The sequence below is a fragment of the Rhinoderma darwinii genome, chromosome 1 (assembly GCF_050947455.1).
Source record: "Rhinoderma darwinii isolate aRhiDar2 chromosome 1, aRhiDar2.hap1, whole genome shotgun sequence".
Taxonomy (NCBI): domain Eukaryota; kingdom Metazoa; phylum Chordata; class Amphibia; order Anura; family Rhinodermatidae; genus Rhinoderma; species Rhinoderma darwinii.
In genome coordinates, this window is record NC_134687.1 from 132,250,318 (window position 1) to 132,266,412 (window position 16,095).

General features: G+C 44.7%; 1 protein-coding gene across 1 annotated transcript in view; it reads right to left on the reverse strand.

Moving 5' to 3' along the window:
• Positions 1–941: 941 nt before the first annotated feature.
• Positions 942–16,095, reverse strand: part of LOC142737318 (uncharacterized) — a 28,596-nt gene continuing 13,442 nt past the window's right edge. The window contains exons 5-7 of the mRNA XM_075849696.1: positions 12,789–12,880; positions 8,512–8,584; positions 942–1,558 (exon numbers count right to left, since the gene is read on the reverse strand). Coding sequence (XP_075705811.1) covers positions 1,401–1,558; positions 8,512–8,584; positions 12,789–12,880 — 323 coding nt within the window. The 3' untranslated portion in view covers positions 942–1,400. The remainder of the gene's footprint in view (positions 1,559–8,511; positions 8,585–12,788; positions 12,881–16,095) is intronic.

Genomic DNA, 16,095 nt, shown 5'->3' on the forward strand with positions numbered 1-16,095 from the left:
GCGTTTGAAGTGTACATCAGGAAATACTCGTGACATATGCCTCCGATGTATGCCACTATATGGCATAAAGTGGCATACGTCGCCATTTGAGTTCGGTGACTATTAAAAAGGAAACCATGTGGTATATTTTTGTTTATGGGATGCCTTTGTATTGAATAGCGTAGGACTACACTATTTAATACAGTTTGTGCATATTCCAAAAGGACACTCATGGCAAAATATTTCATTGGGGCCCTATGGACACATTTGATGTATGTAAAGGGAGCTTTACTGATGCATACGCCAAACATACACTGCCAACGCAGTGTGAATAGAGTCTTACCTGATAGTAGTCTTTCACACTGGTGGTTTAGTTACTTTTAGTTTATCAATATGCACTGACTTCCTGCTGACCATGTGATGGGCTTGAACTTATACAGAGCAACTAGTCTGACCACACAAAGCTGCAGTGTAAAGAATGAGGGAGAGACATGGTCGCAGCCTGAGCAACTGTTGAAACAGAGAGATGTGTTTTAGATTACCATGCTTTGCAGTTACAGATCATAACTGTGCACCCATGGAGTACAGCTAAAAAGCATCCAACACTGAAGAAATATTGCAGGTAAGCACTATTTATGGGGTAGTGATGTAAATATCATTTGTTAGACCTTAACTGGAACTCTGATATTTAGATCTGGAAACATCCAGAAACCTACTCTATCAAATTGTAACTTGGTGAATAGTAAATTTAATTATATTTATGTCTGATATGGTTTCCAGATTCTAGACCTCATAAAAAGCCACCCACGGTCTACTCATTCTCTGAAACATTCTTTATTTTAAGTCTATGTCATGTCTGCTGGCAACTCTATAAAAATTGGAGAAATGCAATTTTGGGAACTTCAACGACAAACTTTGACACTGGTTCATGTAGACTAATTTCTAATTCCATCAGCACCTCCCTTACAGCTGTGTAAATATCCAGTTATGTCATTATGCGCATGGCCCGAGTGTAAAGCAATACCATGAAGAAAGAGACCCACCCTGCTCTTCAGTTCATGCAAGAAAAATCATTTCAGGAATAAACAGAAACCTAGTTTGGTGCCTAAACCTGTTTTTTATTATGATACATATAGTTTTTTTTTATTATGATACATATAAGTATATATTTGGTTTAGTTTACATATGTCCCTGAGTGTTATTTTTCTGGAATGGATCCCAGCAGACAGGAAGGAAATATATATTTTTTAAAGCTTTCCTTCTTCCCTATGCTGTTAGCCATTCCTATTTTCACTAACAATTCTGAATGCAATAGGGACCCCAAATATGTAATGCAAATTAGCCCTTAGTAGTAGTTTCTGTTCAGAACATTGTAATCTCAAAATACAACTTCTCTAAAAGATAAAATACTGCAATACCGTTTAAACAGTGTGACTCTGTGTCCTCCAGTCCGGGTGTATAAGATAGTCTGATCTTTGGAGTCTATAAACAGGTGAGTCAGTTCCAGAAGTTTCTTTTAGGTCTCCTATCCGAGGACCCGTGGACAAAGTCCTAAGTAATCTCTCCATAGGTTTGGTTTCTGCAATTAAGTTTTATTTTGTGTATTATATATAAGTGGAACTATTGCAACAGCAGCACGGGTTATATAAAGGATAAAGTACCCCTACTGTAAATTGTAAGAAAATGAGAAGTTACCAAGGAGTTCCATATAAAAGCACTACACCACAGGGCGATCTTCTTTTTGAAGAGTAATGGGAATATTCCTGTCCATGAATGATTGACATAAAATGCCTTCGTCCTTCTCAAAAAGGCGGCCTGCAGATTGACATAAAATGCCTTCGTCCTTCTCAAAAAGGTGGCCTGCAGCATGTCAGATGTGTATTATGTTTTGTTTGTCAGTGGTTGGCACAGGAGAAGGTACTTCTTACTAAAGCAATCTGTCACAGACCTCTTCTGCATGTAGAGATGAGCAGCGTTTATGTAACATCACTCATCTCTATATTAAAACCACATTAAAGATAAGACCAGATTTGTGCTGTATCTCGGTCATCTCGCACTGAGCCACCACTGATTTTGTAGCATTTGTACATCTTTTTAAAATTATGTATATATAATAAAGTGCAGATCAAAGTGAAACTTCCCCCGAAGACCACCCCATCTAGAACAAATTTTTCTGTAAAACCGATTTTCCCCACCATTATAGTCTATACAAGCTGCTTCTCTATAGGCAGTCTACTCCCTAATCCAACCAAAAACCACTTTTGTGAGCAATTTTTTCAATGGGAACCCCTTTGAATAGACCAGAAATTGGACTTACATGTGCTGTGCATCATTGCAGAAGAGCGAACAGAAGCAGGAGCATTTCTGTCACCATGGAGCATCATAGGAAAGTAAGGAGGAGGGAGGCTGTTAGAGAAAGGGTGTAATGTCCGGGGCTGCGGGCTGTCAGCTCCAATCCCCTCCTGACAGCCGCATCCACGAGTCGGCAAGCGCTGGCCCCAGCCTCCTCAGGAGACGCCAGCGCTCGCTTCCACGTACCTCAGCCGGATCCCGTAGGGTGCGCGCGCACGCTCATGCCAGCTCTTAAAGGGGCAGCGCGCGGACTGGACTTTTGATTAATTTTGACCCGTGAGTACCTTGGACTATAAGAGGGGTCCAGCCCCCTGCTTCTATGCCTGAGCGTTGTTGATGTTTCCTAGTTTGTCTGTGTGATGGCCTCCTAGTGTGTTTCCAGTTCCTGTTCCTTGCATTCCATACCATCTGGTCGAGCACTGTGCTGTGCCAAAGTCGTGTCGTGCTGTATTCCACGTCTGACCTGTTTCACCTCGCCTGACGTCTACCTGCTGCCTAGTCCTAGCTGCGCCTGCCCTGCTGCTGTCTGAGCTGCCACAGGTACCCTATACGAACTATAGACATTCACCTGCGCCTTGTTGGCCAGCTGCCTAACCGCCAAGGCGGTACGGCTCAGTGGGTCCACAGACCCTTCTTGACAGTACGCTCAGGCCATGGACCTCGCTGGTCGATTCAAGACTGACGACGTCTCAAGTGATGCGAGCGGATATGCTGGACCTCCGGTCTCGACAGGACCAACTCCTCCAGGCGTTGAACAGGAGGCACAAGCTGCTGTTCCTCCTACTACACCTCTTGGCAGTGTTGACCCGCATGATTCTTTGCCACTTCCTGACCGCTATGATGGAGAAGCAAGTACCTGTCATGGATTTCTGAATCAGTGCCAGATCCACTTTAGCCTGTATGCTAGGACATTTTCGTCTGATGGCGCCAGGGTAGCTTTTATCATCGCTCTCCTTACTGGCAAGGCTCTTGCATGGGCGAACCCTTTCTGGGAGAGACAAGGACCAGAGTCCCGTGACTTCCCAGCCTACCTCTGGACTTTTTGCATGGTTTTTGAGGAGCCTGGACGGGTCTCCTCTGCAGCGGCCTCTTTGATTAACATACGCCAAGGAGACACCTCCGTGAGTGAGTACGCCATCCACTTCCGCACCCTGGCAGGAGAACTGTTATGGAACAATGAGGCTCTGCAGGCTGCATTCTGGCATGGACTGGCTTCTAGAATTAAGGACGAACTTGCCGCTCGGGATCTGCCGTCTACCCTGGATGACCTCATCCTTCTGTTTGCCCGGATTGATATACGGATCCGAGAACGCCTCCAAGAGGTTAGACGGGAGGGAGTCCTTCCCAGTCTGGCTCCTACTTTGCAGCAACCCCTGCTGTCTTCAGATGTCGATCCCCCTAAGGAGTCGGTAATAATGGACCAATGTAAGTTATCCACCCAGGAGAGGCAACGCAGACGCACGTCTGGACTCTCTTTATTGCGGCCTCGGTGACCATCTCGTGCACCTGTGTCCCCAAATATCCCAAAACCTAGGGTTGCTTGGAGTGAGAACCGTGGGTAAGACTGGACTTCCGTCTAGATTGTCCATACCTGTGACCATAGTGTCCGGGGAGAGAACACATCAGGTCTCTGAATATCTGGACTCTGGATCCGCTGCTAATTTCATCCGTAGAGACCTGGTGGACCTTCTGCAATTACCCACCACCCCTCTGGAGAACCCATTGACAGTTGCTTCCAGACCCAGTTATAGCTGTGACCAAGCCACTGAGGCTCCAAGTGGGAGCCCTTCACTCCGAACTTCTGCCTTTCTATGTGCTATCCAAAGCTGTTAACCCATTGTTGCTAGGCCTGCCTTAGCTAGGACTGCATGCCCCAGTCCTGGACTGGAATTCTGGAGAGGTTCTCCAATGGGGCCCTGAGTGTCAAGGTCATTGCCTGGTGCAGATTCGTTCGGCTCAGCCTTCGCTGCCTCGGTCATTGGCAGGATTGCCGAGTCATTATGCTGCATTTTCGGACGTCTTCAGCAAGAGGGAGGCGGAGACATTGCCTCCACATCGGGCGTATGACTGCCCTATCGAACTGATTCCTGGAGCATTCCTTCTCCATGGTAGGGTATATCCTCTCTCCTTGCCAGAGACTATGTCCATGTCCGCCTATGTGAAAGAGAACTTGGAGAGGCGCTTCATACGAAAGTCTTCCTCCCCGGCAGGAGCCGGGTTCTTCTTTGTCAAAAAGAAAGATGGCTCTCTTCGTCCTTGTATTGACTACCGAGGTCTCATCCAGATCACGGTGAAGAATAAATATCCGTTGCCACTGATCTCTGAACTGTTTTGATTGTATACGTGGTGCCAAGATTTTCTCTAAACTAGACCTGCGTGGGGCTTACAACCTAGTCCAGATTCGCCAGGGTGATGAATGGAAGACTGCATTTAACACCCGTGATGGACACTATGAGTATCTAGTAGTGCCCTTCAGCCTGTGTAATGCTCCCGCGGTCTTCCAGTTGTTTGTGAATGACATTTTCCGTGACCTTCTCTATGTTGGTGTAGTAGTCTACCTTGATGACGTCTTGATTTTTTTTCCAGATCCTATGACGCACCAGAGACATGTCCGTCAAGTTCTGCTACGGTTAAGGGAGAATCGTCTGTATGCCAAGTAGGAGATGTGCGTGTTTTACAAAGATGCTTTACCCTTCCTGGGCTACATCATCTCGAATCAAGGTCTCGAGATGGATCCTGAGAAGGTAAAGTATGTTCTGGAATGGCCACGTCCTCAAGGCTTGAGGCCCATACAGCTCTTTTTGGGTTTCGATAATTTTTATAGGCAGTTTAATCCAAACTTCTCCTTACTGACTTCTCCCATCTCTAACCTTACTAAGAAGGGTATGAACGCCAAGGTGTGGACTCCCGAGGCAGAGTCCGCATTTAATAGCGTGAAGAGTGCCTTCATGTCAGCCTCTATCCTCCATCATCCGGATGTCTCTCTGCAGTTCTCGTTGGAGGTGGACGCATCCTCTGTTGGTGCTGGTGCACTCCTGTTCCAGAGAGGTCCCAAGGGCAAGTCAAGAGTATGTGAATATTTTTCTAAGCTCTTCTCTCTCGCAGAACGCAACTACTCGATTGGGGATCGGGAGTTACTGGCCATCAAATTGGCCCTGGAAGAGTGGAGACATCTACTAGAGGGCGTAGCTCATCCGATCCTAATTTTTACAGACCACAAGAATCTGACCTACCTCCAGATGGCCCAATGGCTGAACCCTCGTCAGGCCAGGTGCTCACTGTTCTTTACAAGGTTCCTGTTTGAGCTCTATTATCGCCCGGCCGACAAGAATGTGAGGGCTGATGCCTTGTCCAGGTCTTTCGAGACGGAAGACACCTTGGAGAGTCCACAGAATATTATTGATCCATCTTGCATTATCTCTGTCAATCCCCTGCAAGTTGGGGACATTCCTCCAGGGAGGACTTTTGTGCGCCTCGATGATCGTGGAAGAATCCTCCGCTGGGGACACTCTAGACTGGCAGGTCACGCGGGGGTCCGTAAGACCTGGGATCTGATTGCTCATCATTTCTGGTGGCCCACGCTGCCCAAGGACATTATGGACTTTGTTTCTTCCTGATCTGTATGTGCAGCCAACAAGGTCGCTCACTCCAGACCTGCTGGTCTGCTCCAGCCATTGCCTGTGCCCAATGCTTCCTGGCAGCATATAGCTATGTACTTTGTACGAAAATGGTTCCATGGAGGAAGTGAAACGTTGCTGTGCTGGGTGAATAAATTTCTTTTTTTGCTATTTGAGTGCTGCTTCTATGCTCTATTTTTTGTATAGCTATGTACTTTATTACGGACCTGCCTCTCTCTTCTGGATGCAGTGCTGTCTGAGTGGTGTGGATCGATTTTCAAAGATGGCCCACTTCGATCCTCTAGTCTTCCTTCTGCTCCTCAGCTGGCCAAGCTGTTCATCCAACACATCTTTCGAATGCACGGCTTGCCGCAGCATATTGTGTCTGATCAGGGGGTTGTTTACCTCGAAGTTCTGGAGAGCCCTCTGCGGAGTCCTCGGTGTGAAGTTGGACTTTTCATCAGCCTACCATCCTCAGTCCAATGGTCAGGTCGAGAGGATCAATCAGATCTTGGAGAACTACCTACGCCACTTCATTTCCAAGCAGCATGATGACTGGGTACAGTTGCTCCCATGGGCTGATTTCTCCTACAATAATCACACCAGCGAGTCTACAAGGAATACACCGTTCTGCATTGTTTACGGCAAGCATCCACAAATTCCTCTCCTGGTGCCCGAGACTTCCGAAGTTCCAGCGGCTGACTCCGCTTTTAGAGACTTCCTACGGATCTGGCAGCAGACTTGATCCTCCATCCTAATGGCAGTCGCTTGCATGAAACGGAAGGCTGACACAAGGAGAAGGGAACCTTCTCAATTTCCTCCTGGCACGAGGGTCTGGCTGTCTTCCAGGAATATCCGACTAAGGGTGCCATCATGCAAATTTGCTCCCAGGTTCCTCGGACCCTTCGAGATCCCACAGCAGATCGACCCTGTCGCCTATAAGCTTCGGCTGCCTCCTACCCTCAAGATCCCCAACTCCTTCCATGTCTCCCACCTGAAGCCGGTGGTTCTGAACCGCTACACCAAGACTCCTAGCCCTGTGGTTGCCTCCAGCGGCCCTTCAGACACCTTTTGAGGTTCAGGAGATTCTGGACACCAAAAAAATGAGAGGAAAGACCTTTTATTTGGTGGATTGGAGGGGGTTTGGTCCTGAAGAAAGGTCTTGGGAGCCAGAGGAGAACCTCAATGCTCCTACTCTTCTGAAGAAGTTTCTCTCTCGCTCTGGTCCCAAGAAGAGGGGGTGTAAGAGGGGGGATACTGTAATGTCCGTGGCTGCGGGCTGTCAGCTCCAATCCCCTCCTGACAGCCGCAGCCACGAGTCGGCAAGCGCTGGCTCCAGCCTCCTCCTCAGGAGACGCAAGCGCTCGCTTCCAGTTACCTCAGCCAGATCCCGTAGGGTGCGCGTGCATGCTCATGCCCGCTCTTAAAGGGGCAGTGCTTACCGGACTTTTGATGAACTTTGACCCGTGAGTACCCTGGACTATAAGAGGGGTCCAGCCCCCTGCTTCTATGTCTGAGCGTTGTTGATGTTTCCTAGTTTGTCTATGTGATTGCCTCCTAGTGTGTTTCCTGTACCTGTTCCAGTTCCTGTTCCTTGCATTCCATACCATCTGGTCGAGCACTGTGCTGTGCCAAAGTCGTGTCATGCTGTATTCCACGTCTGACCTGCTTCACCTTGCCTGATGTCTACCTGCTGCCTAGTCCTAGCCGAGCCTGCCCTACTGCTGTCTGAGCTGCCACAGTTACCCTGTACGAACTATAGACATTCACCTGCGCCCTATTGGCCAGCTGCCTTACCGCCAAGGCGGTACAGCTCAGTGGGTCCACAGACCCTTCGTGACAGTGGGTGGGGTGCAGCACGCGTCATGTTGCACTAACCAGCCCGCAAGGTTGCTGCGCAAAGGAGCCTGCAGTGTGTCAAGGTTAGCAGCAAGGGGGATATAGAGAGCAGGGCCTGACTTGGGTATAAGAATGAGGGAAGCCATGCTGGAGATTAGAAATGAGAGTGGCACTCCTGATGGGGACAATCAATGAGAGGGGATCCATGCTGGGGGCTACGAATGAGTGGGGAGGCATGCTGGACACTAAGAATAAGAGGGGACAACCATGCTGTGTGCTGTACATGTCTGCTGAATGCGTTACACACTTTAACCTGCGTTCTCTGTACTTGTTTCTTTGAGAGGACCACCCATCTAAAGGACCATTTTTCTGTGCAATTTTGGGTGGTCGGCACAAAAATATTGCCCTTTCCATCATCTTCATTTTGCAAATTACGCTAGAGAACTATAAATTGGCTACAATACCTACTATTATATTTACTCAATGAAGATCACAGTTTTAACCAACATATTTAAAGGGTCTAAAAAAGTTCACATCTCGTACAGAGATAAATTCTTCTAAATAAATAATTCTGTAACCTTAGTGATTTGTTAGTAGCAAGTGTCAGTATGTTTTCAAGCTCTATATTCACACATTTATGCTGCTTTTGTATGCTTTCCATTTATCATAGGAGCTGTACATAGGGGTTCTTGATGTCATTCATAATTGTCTTAATATTATTTACCTTCTGGCCTAGCATTCAGTAACCACTGTTGGACTGAAGGAATGCATTCAGGTTTCACGTATTGTTTCAATACCTGTTGGAAAGTCAAAATGTTATCTCCTGCAGACTGAATGATTGGAGCTGTGCTGCCTTTCTGCAACCTCAGGGCTAAGTGAAATTAGCCCCCCCCCCCCCCTGCCTTTGAATACTCTGGCCTTTCCTTCTAGCTCACTACTGACAATACTCATACTAGTGCCAGCATTATTAATGCCAATGATGTCAGCATTACAGCACAGGACAGCTTCATTATCATCACTAATGTTAACACGGATCTTCTACAAGCATACAATGAGTTCAGAATGTCTTCAGACCCTTTACATTTTTTCACATTTTGTTATGTTGAGGCCTTGTTCTAAAATAAAAAAAAATCAAGTATTTCCCCATCATTCTGCACTCAATATCCCATAATGACAAAGTGAAAACAGAATGTTATTAATCTTTGTTCATTTATTGAAATGGAAAAACTAAAATATTGCATTGACATAAGTATTCAGACCCTTTACTCAGTATTTTGGTTGAAGCACCTTTGGCAGCGATAACAGCCTCCAGTCTTCTTGGGTATGATGCCACAAGGTTTGAACACCTGGATTTGGGGATTTTTTGCCATTCTTATCTGCAGATCCTCTCAAGCTCTGCCAGGTTGGATGGGACCGTCAGTGGACAGCTATTTTCATGTCTCTCCAGAGATGTTCGATTGGGTTCAGGTCAGGGCTCTGGCTGGGCCACTCAAGGACATTCACATGGTTGTCCCTAAGCCACTCCTGTGTTGTCTTAACTGTGTGCTTAGGGTCATTGTTGGAAGGTGAACCTTCGGCCCAATCTGAGGTCCAGAGCGCTCTGGATCAGGTTTTCATTAAGAATATCTCTGTACTTTGGTCCATTCATCTTTCCCTCAACCCTGACCACTCTCCCTGTCCCAGCTGCTGAAAAATACTCCCACAGCATGATGCTGCCTCCACCATACTTCACTATGGGGATGGTATTGGGCAGGTGATGAGCAGTTCCTGGTTACCACCAGTCATGTCACTTAGAATTAAGGCCAAATAGTTCAATCTTGGTTTCATCAGACCACAGAATCTTGTTTCTCACAGTCTGGGAGTCATTTAGGTGCTTTTTTGCAAACTCCAGTCAGGCTTCATGTGTCTTTTGCTGAGGAGAGGCTTCTTTCTGGCCACTCTGCCATAAAGCCCAGATTGGTGAAGTGCTGCAGTGATGCTTGACCTTCTGGAAGTTTCTCCCATCTGCACATAGGATCTTTGGGGCTCAGCCAGAGAGACCATTGGGTTCTTGGACACCTCTCTTACCAAGTCCCCTTTCCCCAATTACTTAGTTTGGTGAGGCGGCCAGCTCTAGGAAGAGTCCTGGTTATTCCAACTTCTTCCATTTAAAGAGGCTCTGTCACCAGATTTTGCAACCCCTATCTGCTATTGCAGCAGATAGGCGCTGCAATGTAGATTACAGTAACGTTTTTATTTTTAAAAAACTAGCATTTTTGGCCAAGTTATGACCATTTTTGTATTTATGCAAATGAGGCTTGCAAAAGTCCAACTGGGCGTGTTTAAAGTAAAAGTCCAACTGGGCGTGTATTATGTGCGTACATCGGGGCGTTTTTACTTCTTTTACTAGTTGGGCGTTCTGACGAGAAGTATCATCCACTTCTCTTCAGAACGCCCAGCTTCTGGCAGTGCACAGACACAGCGTGTTCTCGAGAGATCACGCTGTGACGTCACTCACAGGTCCTGCATCGTGTCGGACGAGCAAGGACACATCGGCACCAGAGGCTACAGTTGATTCTGCAGCAGCATCGGCGTTTGCAGGTAAGTCGATGTAGCTACTTACCTGCAAACGCTGATGCTGCTGCAGAATCAACTGTAGCCTCTGGTGCCGATGTGGCCGACACGATGCAGGACCTGGGGCAGGAAGTGAGTGACATCACAGCGTGATCTCTCGAGAACACGCTGTGTGTCTGCACTGCCAGAAGCTGGGCGTTCTGAAGAGAAGTGGATGATACTTCTCGTCAGAACGCCCAGCTAGTAAAAGAAGTAAAAACGCCCCGATGTACGCACATAATACACGCCCAGTTGTACTTTTACTGTAAACACGCCCAGTTGTACTTTTGCAAGCCTCATTTGCATAAATACAAAAATGGTCATAACTTGTCCAAAAATGCTCGTTTTTTAAAAATAAAAACGTTACTGTAATCTACATTGCAGCGCCTATCTGCTGCAATAGCAGATAGGGGTTGCAAAATCTGGTGACAGAGCCTCTTTAAGAATTATGGAGGCCATTCTGTTTTGTACCCTTCTCAAGATCTGTGCCTCCACACAATCCTGTCTCTGCGCACTGCATGCAGTTCTTTCCTCCTCATGACTTGGTTTTTGCTCTAAAATGCATTGTCAGCTGTGAGACCTTATATAGACTAGGGATGCACGATGCATCGAAACTTCGATACTGTTTCGATACTCTGCATCCCCAAACGGTTCGATACCACTATTTCATGTATTTCGATACTTAGCACTGAAGACAACATGGCGGGCGCACTACAAAACACCCCCATGTTCTGTCTTCAGTACCTGAACCGCCGCTCATTAGTGCAGCGCCGGCCGCATCTCATGCTGACTGCGCACGCACTTCCTGTCAGGAGTGGGGCAATGACTGTATTACACAGCAGCAGCCCCGCTCTATAACGGCGGAGATGAGAGAAACCTCTCATCTCCGCCGCTATTCCCGTGAATGCTGCGATCACAGCGGACTGCAGCATTCAGGGGAAAATGAGAAGGGGGGATGCCCCTTGGATCGCGTCACAGGGAATTCTTGTGATGCGATTGAGGGATATACCATATATGGGCAGACAGCACAGGGTCCATTGAAGGACCCCAGGGCTGTCCTACCATATTTCCTGTTGTTAGGGCATAATTAGGTATTTTCTAACAACTGCCTGTATACTATCCGTACACAGGCTTATGTACTGTAATATAGATATATGCCAGTACATTAAAGTTTAAAAAATAAAGTAAAAACATAAAGTAATGTTAATTTAAAAAAAATACACATACACTTTTTTTTAAAATAAACATTAAAATAAGTCTCAACACATAAAATATACACACATTCAGTATTGGCGCGGCCGTAATAACCTGCACAACAATTTTTTTGCATCATTTATGATGTGTACGCTGTAAAAAAATAAAATAAAACCTGTTTTCTATCACTTATTGTGGGGCACAAGGTGTGATGAATTTAACCTCCATGTGCCTCACATTAATAGTAATTAACCCTATCATGTACCTTACACATTAATCCATTATGACTGAGAAACATGATGGGGTTAATCACCATTAATGTGAGGCACGTGGAGGTTAAATTCATCATCACACCACGCGCCTCACATCAGAAAATGGAAGAAGTTTTTTTTTATTACTGTTGGCAAAGTATCGAATTGGTATCGAAATCGCAATACTAAACGAAGTATCGGTATCGAAGTCCAATTTCTGGTATCGTGACATCGCTAATATAGACAAGGGTGTGTCTTTTCAAATACTGTCCAATCAAATTAATTTACCAGAGGTGGACTCCAATCAAGGTCTACAAACATTTCAAAGATGATCTAGAGAAATGAGAGGCCCCAGAGCTAAATTTTAAGTGTCATAGCAGAGTCTGAATACTTATGTCCATGCGAAATTTGAGTTTTCATTGTTAATAAATTTGCAAAAATTTCTAAAATTCTGTTTTCACTTTGTCATTATGGGGTATTGAGTGCAGAATAATGTAGAAAAACTTTATTTTATTTTAGCACAAGGCCTCAACATAACAAAAAGTGTAAGGGTCTGAAGACATTCCGAATGCACTATATATACCTTCCTTCACCTAGGGCACAGATTCAGTTCGCTGCCCTAGTCTGGTCAGTATAATACCCTGACCAAGCAGAGTGGTGTTAGAACACCTTTGCCGCCCCCTTCCTTTTTGTACCTGGGAATCATGCCCTGCCAGACCACCTGTAATCCCTAGCTATGCTTCTTGTCACTGGTACAGTCAGAGAAGAGCACCTCCTCTGGTGAAGTCTCACCCCATGGATGGTGGCCTGCTTACTGCTCTGTAATGCATCGCTTGTGATAGTGAACTATTAGATTGTTATAATTACATTTATAATTTGGAAGCCAAATCTGAAAGAACATTTAACATTTCTATCTGGTTTACCAAATTGTTTAAAAGGTAAAAAATCAAGTCAAAACACTTACCTGGTAATGTGTATTTTTTTTTGCACTTGTATCCTTCTTCATGCCTTGTTGGTCACTTACAAACTTTATCATTTTCATTACAGCAAAATAGTCTGTAGTTATCATAGGAACAAAGGTCAGTTTAGTAAATACATAAAGAATGGATTAGAATAGAAAGGATAGGGGGAAAAAACAGCATAGGATGGCAACAGATAGGAACAGATGGTAAGAACAGAACATGAAAACAGGATATGATTAAAAAAAAATGGAATAGGAATAGAGGATAGAATAGGCACAGACAGGAGGACAGAAATGTATAGGGTAGGAATGGACAGAATATAATTAATAATAGTAATAATATTACATAAAGATAAGATTGGATAGAATAGAATGAATATCATAGAATAGGAACACATAGCATAGGAAACAATAGGATTGGATAGGCACGGATAGGACAGTAACAGGGTCAGAGCGAATGGGATAGGAAGAGATCAGATAGGAATGAATGGATAGGAGAAGATCATATAAGAAAGGAATGGATAGGAGGTTATAGGATAAGTAAGGAGGGATAGCCTAATTTAGTATAAAATGGGAACGGATAGGAAAGTATAGAAATAGATAGTGTAAGAACAGATAGAATAAAATAAACGGTATTAGAAAGGACAAAATAGATTAGGAAAGGAATGAATCGGAACAGATAGGATTAGATAAGAACAAATATGATATGATAGCATAGGAACAGATCGAATAGAAGTGGTTAGGATAAGATAACAGGATAGAAACGGACACGATAGAAAAGGAACAGATGGGATATGATACGGTAGAAACTGATACGACAGGAAATAAGTAGGATAGTTTAGGACAGGATAGGAACAGACAAGATAGAATTGAAATGGATAGGAACATAAAGCATAGGAACAGAACAATAAAATTGATAAAATAGCATAGGAAGGGATGGAAAGGATAAAAACAAATATGAGAGAATGATGTACGAAAGGATAGTAATAAAAGAGAACAGATAGGAGCAAATAGGAACAAAATGGATAGTATAGGAATAGATGAGATGGGAATAGATAAGATAAGAACAGATAGGTAGAATAGGAAGTTATAGAATAAGAACAGAACAAATAGAAATGGAACAGATAGGTTAAAACCATTGGGAAGGGATAGTATAGGAACAAATAGTAAAGGAATGGATAGGATAGAAACAGATAGAAATGGAAACGGAATAGATTTGGATAGAAACATAGGATAAAAAGAGATGTTGAAATGGATAGGAACAATGGGTAGTATAGGAATGGATTGATTAGGAACACAGTATGACTTGGCTAGAAACAAATAGGATAGGAATGTATAGTATTACTGAAATAGAAGGAGAAACTAAGGACCGCACATCCACAATATTAATCAATGAACATGAGGTTCTTTGTTAACATTTTGATCAAATTGTATAAACCCACTTGCCACTTCACAGCGACCTCCTTTAAGTGGGTCCCTACTCTATTGGTTGTCGCACCGCATTGTGGCGCCGCCACCACAATACCGCACCCACAGAGGGAGCAACCCAGAAGCACCGCTGCTGCCAGGCCAAGCCAACATTGGCTCTGGGCCACGTCCCCCACAAGTACAGCAGCAGACACCATCAGACGGCAACACAACAAGTGAAAAGATGGCATGCACTCTAGATGCGCCCCCAGTGGCCCACTAAGAGCACAAGAGCAGAAACACTTATGAGGTCATTCCTAAAACCCCATGTTCATGTTTACTGATTAATATTGTATATGTGCGGTCCTTAGTTTCTCCTCTTCAATTTCAGTAATATCATACAGCCTTTCCCTTTTTTGCAATTTCTGGTACCAGCACTCACGCTTTTGACCCAGCTGATTTTAATTTAAGAATTACCTCTTAAGTGTTTCTGCTCTTGTGCTCTCGGTTGGCCACTGGGGGCACATCTCAAGGTGAGTTCATTCCATCATTTCACTTGTTGTGTTGCTGTGTGGTGGAGTCTGTTGCTATGGTGCTGCACTTGTAGAGAGATGTGGCCAAGAGCCAAGGTTGGCTTGGAGCACGAGTGCTACTGGACCTCTGGGTTGCTCCTACTGCTGGTGCGGTATTGTGGTGGGGGCGCCGCCATGCAGTGCTGCAACCAATAGAGTAGGGACCCACTTAAAGGAGGTCGCCGTGAAGTGGCAAGTGGGCTTATACAATTTGATCAAAATGTTAACAAAGAACCTCATGTTCATGTTTACTGATTAATATTGTGGATATGAGGTCCTTAGTTTCTCCTCTTCCATTTTAGGAATGTTTAGGATGCTCTGATAGGATGGAAAATGGATAGAAAGAGTAGAATAGGAATAGATAAAATAGGCATGGATAGAAACAGGTTGGACAGAAAGGGATAGGGACAGTTAGGATTGGGACAGATAGTAAAGGATAGAATAGGACTAGATAGGATAGAAACGGACAGGATAGGAATGGAAAGGAGAGGAACGTAACCGCTATAAATCATTTGAAAGGTTTGGCATAGGAACGGATTTGATAGGAAACAGGTGGATTTCGGGGGTCTGGTCTGGCGTCTGAATTAATGACGGTCTGGTGTCCTAATTATTTTACGGGTTTCGCCTGAGGTTTAAATTTATTTAGGGGTGTGGTCTGTGGTCTGAATTCATTTAGGGTTCTGGTCTGAAATAATTTAGGGGTTTGGTGTCTGAATTTATGGGTCTGGTCTGAGGTCTGAATTTATTTAGGGATCTGATCTGAGGTCTGAATTATTTTAAGGGGTGTGAATTAATTAAGGGGTCTAGTCTTAGGTCTGAACTTATTTATTGGTCTGTCTGCAGTCTGAATTAATTTAGGGGTCTGGTCTGAAATAATTTAGGGGTTTGGTGTCTGAATTTATTTATGGGTCTGGTCTGAGGTCTGAATTATTTTAAGGGGTGTGAATTAAGGGGCCTAGTCTGAGGTCTGAACTAATTTATTGGTCCGTCTGGGGTCTGAATTTGTGTTGCTATAGAGGGCAAAAGATGTCTGGACAGCAAACTGAAGTCGTAGGTAGAAGTCGTCTTTGTGGTCTGGGCTGGATGGAGAAGAATAGGAAAGTAAATGACGCCAATGTTGCAGAGTGAAAATGGGATTTTTTTCCATAGATATGCCAATATGTGGTGCCCAGCTTGTGCCACCATAATAAGACAGCTCTCTAATTATGGTGTGTTTCCCGGTTTTAAAGTCACCCTACATATGGCCCTAATCTTTTGCCTGGACATACGACAGGGCTCAGGAGTGAAAGAGTACCATGCGAAGTTGAGGCCTAATTTGGCGATTTTCAAAG